The sequence below is a fragment of the Pithys albifrons genome, chromosome 6 (assembly GCF_047495875.1).
Source record: "Pithys albifrons albifrons isolate INPA30051 chromosome 6, PitAlb_v1, whole genome shotgun sequence".
NCBI lineage: Eukaryota > Metazoa > Chordata > Aves > Passeriformes > Thamnophilidae > Pithys > Pithys albifrons.
The window spans coordinates 49,307,112-49,313,123 of record NC_092463.1 but is presented as its reverse complement, the minus strand read 5'-3'; the positions used below and the strand labels follow the sequence as shown (position 1 = coordinate 49,313,123).

The following is a 6,012-nucleotide window of genomic DNA, read 5'->3' as shown; positions in this document are numbered from 1 at the left end:
GAAGGAAAATCCTCAGTGGCAAATCTCAGCACGTGATTAACCTGGGGAACACCCTGTTCCAGAGCCTTTCCAAAACAATCACTGGACTGAGGTCCAAGGTACCTCACGCAGTGTGATGACTGCAGGAAAATGATTGTCCAGGGGATCTTTAGGGTAATTCTGCAAATTGCCCTCTTTGAGTGAGATGCCAGGTGCAAGGTCCTTGCTCTGGGGGAAACATGAGTTCCATAAGACTTCTGCTCCTGTCTTTGACAGCCTACTTCTAGTGGGGTAAAATGCCAAGTTTTATTCTATGTAGCTCCTAATTCCCCATCTTTTCCCAGTAGAAAGAAGGACTAAGTGAATTCCCTGAACTCATAACTTGCTGAAACCTGAGCACCGCTTCATGGATATATCACTAGGTCGTTCAAGTACATCCAATATCGTTTTTGAGGGGAAGAGAGACAGAGATAGTGTTACACATTGTGCAGAAATGCTATTAACTGTAGTTGGGCATCACAAGATGGATTTATTAGCAGGAGGCTGAAAGACCTATGTGGCAGGGGATGTAACTGATAACCTTGTCTTGAATCCGTTTGAGCAAATGGGTCCCCGCCCTAAACTCTCATCAGAGATTTAGTGCATCTCACAAGCCCTTTTTGCAATCACAGTCATTAAGCAAATACATGATACTTCACACTCGAAAGGGCATATGGGACTTCCTACTTCTTAGATGTTGATGAATGGAATTGCTTTGGCTACTCACGAAATCAAAGGTCTGATTTGAGTCTCAAGGCACTGCACTGATTTCAGTGAACTTCCTACTGATTTATGCTGTGTATGGAGAATCAGGCTTATTCTAAGTTAAACAAGCAACAGAGTTCAAACAGATGAAAACGTCTCCTACTAAGTGGTGCTGAGCACTTGTCTCCAAATTTGGAGCAATGGAAAGTTTGAAGATGATCTCATCTCCAGCATTTAAAGTGGGTCTTTACAATAGGAAAGAAAATAAAGAAAAGGGGAAGAAAGTATACTTTAAGCAGAAAAAGGTACAAGCTCACTATTGTGGCAGAAAAGTTGAGCACAAATATACCCCAAATTGGATAATGTTGTGAAAAAGAAAGGCAGCTAGATCTGTTGCAAAAATCAGACCCATAAAAGCCAGTTGACTGCTCCTGGGCAACCATCTCCTATTAAAAGCAAACTTAGCAGCCAGAATGGACATAATCAGATATTTCCTGGTTTTCACTAGGCTTTACCAGAAACGTTCCTTGGTAGTAAATACACCACTGGATGTAGCTCCAGAGAGACAATATAAGATGCTCAGAGCTCTCACCTGCAAAGGGCAGACACTGAGCCTTTGCTCTGCTTAATCCCAAACTGGAATTTGAAGGGGCAGGTGAAGGAGGGGACCTGCATTTCAGTGGGAGCAAGGGGAAAGGCTTACTTTTTCTACATATACAATGCCAAATTCTCAAACTCTGGCCCTGAGCTAAGCCAAAATGATGACCCAAGGTCTCCTGAAAAATGCAGACGTTATTCCTCCCCCTGCCCAAGCTGTGGACACGTGTCTCTCACTGTGCACCGCATGGCCAGTGAATGGGGACACAGATAGGTCAATAATGTGTTTTCCTTCTTCCAACACCTGACAGTAGCATGATTTCACCAACTACTCGGTCTTGTTGCTGCATACTTTCCAAGGTGATATAAATCAAACAGATTAACATGTTTGCTTTTAATTTTACATTTTAGAAACAGCTGTTGAGCCCCCTCAATGCCAACAGTGTCTATTACCAGCATTAGTGTCATTAGTAATCACTGCAGCTGTAATAGCACTATTATCTCCTGCTAAAAGGGTCACTGATGGCTCAGGACAAAGCTTCAGGGAAGCAAAAACAGGTCGAACTAAATGAGATGGAAACTGCAAACTGTTGCTTCTGTCTTAACATGCATAAAGACCTGTGGATGCTACGCAGAGGGACATTAATTTGCACAAGTAGCAAAAATTTGGGCTGGAGTGCCATCAAGGAGGTGGGGCTTGTGCTAGCTCTTATGTCACTTGGGCTAACGTAAAGAGTATAAATATGGGAGAGAATGGGGATATTACTACCAACCATCATCTCTCAGAGCAAAGGTCTCTCCACCTCTTGCTGATACCTCTTTGGGTAAGTCTGATTGCCTCTCTTTTAGCTTCTATCTGTTTAGCAGATCTGTTTTCTTAAGTTGATGTAGCAGGTGGTAACAAGTGATGGCTCATTTGCCCGAGAAAATTGGGTTTCCTAAAGTCTTTGAGCGCCATCACCATAAATTATGGATCTTTCTGACTTAACAGAGAGGCTTTTTAATCTGAAAGTGTCTGCTGATCTTGCCTCTCCTGGGCATGTATGCTATAGGGCTTAATGGCATGGTTCTTCAGCCTAGGCTGGCCTTTTGAGGCAAGACAGCAGGGAGATGAAGACTGATGTGAGCATGTGGATGGAGATGGATTTATGATTATAATCATTAAGTCATTTACTGTGACTTGTAAAGCCTGATACAGAGGGCTTTAATTTCCTCTAAGCTAGTGCATCTTTAGAAGGTCCATGTCCTGCTTTGTCTCGTTTCCATGCCAAAGGAGCTGGATTACAACTAACTTTTTCCTCTTAGATCTTCCTGTCTCATTTACCTCTTAACCCCAGGCCTCACCCTGCTCACCATGGCTCTATGGATCCAATCACTGCCTCTTCTGGCCCTTCTTGCCCTTTCCGGACCCAGGACCAGCCATGCGGCTGTCAACCAGCACCTCTGTGGCTCCCACTTGGTGGAGGCTCTCTACCTGGTGTGTGGAGAGCGGGGCTTCTTCTACTCCCCCAAAGCACGGCGGGATGTTGACCAGCCTCTAGGTAAGTCAGGTTGACTGTGAAAGCAGGTTGACTGTGATGTGAAATGCAACAACTGTCTGTCTTCGACAGTGACACCAGGAATGCCCTTGATGGGGAATGCCAGGAATACCTTTAGCATACCAGCAGCATCACATAACCAGTGAAAAGCTCTTCAAGTTAAAAAGGCAGATGAGGGAGCAGGCAGAGAAAGAGGATTTATGAGGCAAAAGGAATTGTGCCTGAAAGCCCAAACTTGTCTATTTCTTTGTGTGGCCATTACACTGGCCTGGGAGTATTCATAGAAAATAGAACTGGAAAGAACTGAAGAAGCCTCCTTCTGTCCCAAGACAGGATCAGTTGTCCCCATTCTATTCCTTAACCATGTTTGCCTGGTACATTCATAAAAACCTCCAGAGAGGAAGCTTCTTCTGCCTGCTGAAACTGCCTGTCCCAAGCTTAACTGACCTTCTTTTTGAGTGTTTCTTCACAATATATAACCTGAATATGCTGTAAATTATTTCTTGTCTTCTCAATAGTGGACATGGGAAAGACTCTATTCCTTTCTTCTTTGTGACTGCTTTTCAAAATATTTGAATACTGTTTCCATGTCTAGTTTTAACCTGTCCTCAGCTACACAACCCTACTACCTTCTTAGGTTATATTTTCTAGATCTCTAACCATGCAAGTTGCTCTGTGTTTGTCCACATCCTTACTGACTGGTGGAGCCTAGAGAAGCACATTGGACCCCAGCTTAGGCTTTGACAATGCCATGTAGAGTGATCAGACTGGAAGAACAATATTTTAAGTTTCACACCTGGTTCCTGTTTACACAGGCACTTTTCCTTTTTCAAAGTAGCACTACATTGTCCATTGATAGCAATCACTGCCTCCCTTGGATGCCTTGGCCCTCCCTTGGGTGGATCACAGTCAAACCTTCACCTTGGATGTGCAACACAGTCTTCCTGTTGTTTACTGAGCCCATTTTTCTGTTTTTCTATAGTTTCAAATTAATTTTTAGTACTAATCTTGCCTTTCAAGAGGCATTTTATCATCTCTTGTTTCATGGTGGCAAAATGCTGGTGGAGCTGCTTTAGGTCCCCTCATTAGGATTCCCGAGCCACTGATGAGCACAAGAGCCAGGAGTCAGGAGAACACAGCCTTGTGATGCTGGGTCACTGCCCCTGATTGAACATTTGGTGTCCAGTTCACAATGCAGGTGGAATGAGGCAGTTCACAGAGCTGCCCTTCAACACAGCATTTGTTTAGAAGAGATGCCTGCCAAACCACGTCACTTGCAACATTGTCATTTCAAGATGGACCATTAATTAACCTCCCCTCACTTATAATACCTCTCTCACTATTTCTCTTCCCATCACATACTGTTTTCACTAGTATCCAATTCCTTCTGTGTATGTAACTATCCTGTGACATAGTCTTAAAGGTATTTCTCTGTGAGGTAAAACAAGATAATGTCATAGCAAAGGGTTTGCCATGATTTGTTTGGAATGGTCAGCTGGGATGTTATTTGCTCCATTCTCTGATTATTTATTTCTTAAGACCCCCACAAAGAGATTGGAAGTTTCTTTGGCCAAATTCCATAGATACTGTACAGAGAATTTCATTGGGCCAAATACATTGCAAGTATCTGAGTGCTTTCTACCTCTTTTTTTTTCCCAGGACTTTTGCCTCAGCCACCACCTCTTTGTCACACAAACTAGTTGTGTTTACAGTCTACTCACAGCTGGCTTGCAGGATGAACACATGTAAATCACAAAATGTTGACTAGCTATTTCCTCTTCTCCTTAATGTTGGACCAAATCTTTCCTAAATTTCCCTTCTAGCACACTAAAATAATGATTTCATGTTACTCTTGTGCCTTGTTCATTGCATCACACTTTGGAGGCCTGGTGATTATGCATCTTGTGCTATACTTTCATATTGTCCTAGAAACCACATCTCATTCTTGCTTTCCAGGCATTTTCTCTTTGTTGTTCGGGGCTCTTTTCTTTCTGCAGCAGAAGATCACTCATTTATTTGCCGTTTTCCATATTTTCATTGTGCAACTAAAACCTAAACAGATATATAAACAAGTTAAGTTCTCACCAGTAAACAAGATGTTTTGTTGAGTTTTATCTGTGTCCAAATACCCTAATATATCATTGCTTCTGAAAACTTGCCCTTAACTGTGAACACAGACACACACAAATGCTTTTGCCACTGGGTTGGGGCTATATCCAGGCAGCCAACTGGAGCAGGCTGTTCAGGAACAGCTGGGAAATGCACCCAACCTAGGACTGGACTGTTTTTGCAATTCCATGGACAACTCAGTTGTCTGCCCAGGCTCACAAGAGAGTGGGAAACTGGCTTACCGGGAGCTGCAGTGCCAAACAATTCATCTCTCTAGAGCAGACCACCCATTTTATTATCTTCCTTACTGGCAGCTAATCCCAAGGAGGATGCAGGCTTTTTTCTTCTTCTCCACACACCTTCCTCAATAAAGCCCTGTATCCTTTTGTCCTTCACACTACTGGTATCCACTCATCTTGGCAAATTCTGAACATCATAGGATTATTTTGGAAGCAGAAACAGGGAGCCTGAAGATGCTACAAGCAACATCAACGTGGGGAAACCTTTGAAATATTCTTCCGATTTTACAACCAATTCTGGTTTAAAAATCTAGTGTCTGCTAAGGAGGTGTCTACAGGGCTCAACAGCCAGGGCTGTTGCTGTGTGATGTCCCACAATTTATCTTTTTCTTCCCTGGCAGTGAGCAGTCCCTTGCATGGTGAGGTGGGAGAGCTGCCCTTCCAGCAGGAGGAGTTTGAGAAAGTGAAGCGAGGGATTGTTGAGCAATGCTGCCAGAACACGTGCTCCCTCTACCAATTGGAAAACTACTGCAACTAGAAGCAAGGCCAGCGGTGGGGAGCTCACAGGCCACAGGTAGAAACATGCACTTAGGCTACTGCACCTTCAAAGCAATTGAATAAATGTTGTGGATCTATTGGAAGGACTGTGATAGTTTGTGTGTCCACTTCTTGGGGAGGGGGCAGTGGTGTCTACTTTAGGATGTCAGTGTCCACACCTGGCTAAGGCAGTTTTAAAAGGTCCTGGAGCCAGCCATCATTTCACACTATCCTTCTGCCCTACAACCCTGAAATTAGTTCAGTTGGTT

At 43.5% G+C, this 6,012-nt stretch overlaps 1 protein-coding gene across 1 annotated transcript; it reads left to right on the top strand.

Moving 5' to 3' along the window:
- The first annotated feature begins 2,073 nt into the window (after positions 1-2,073).
- INS (insulin) lies at positions 2,074-5,744 on the top strand. The gene is given in 4 exon segments (XM_071559489.1): positions 2,074-2,090; positions 2,092-2,144; positions 2,658-2,861; positions 5,608-5,744. Coding segments are annotated over 4 exon segments (411 nt in total).
- The last annotated feature ends 268 nt before the right edge of the window (positions 5,745-6,012 follow it).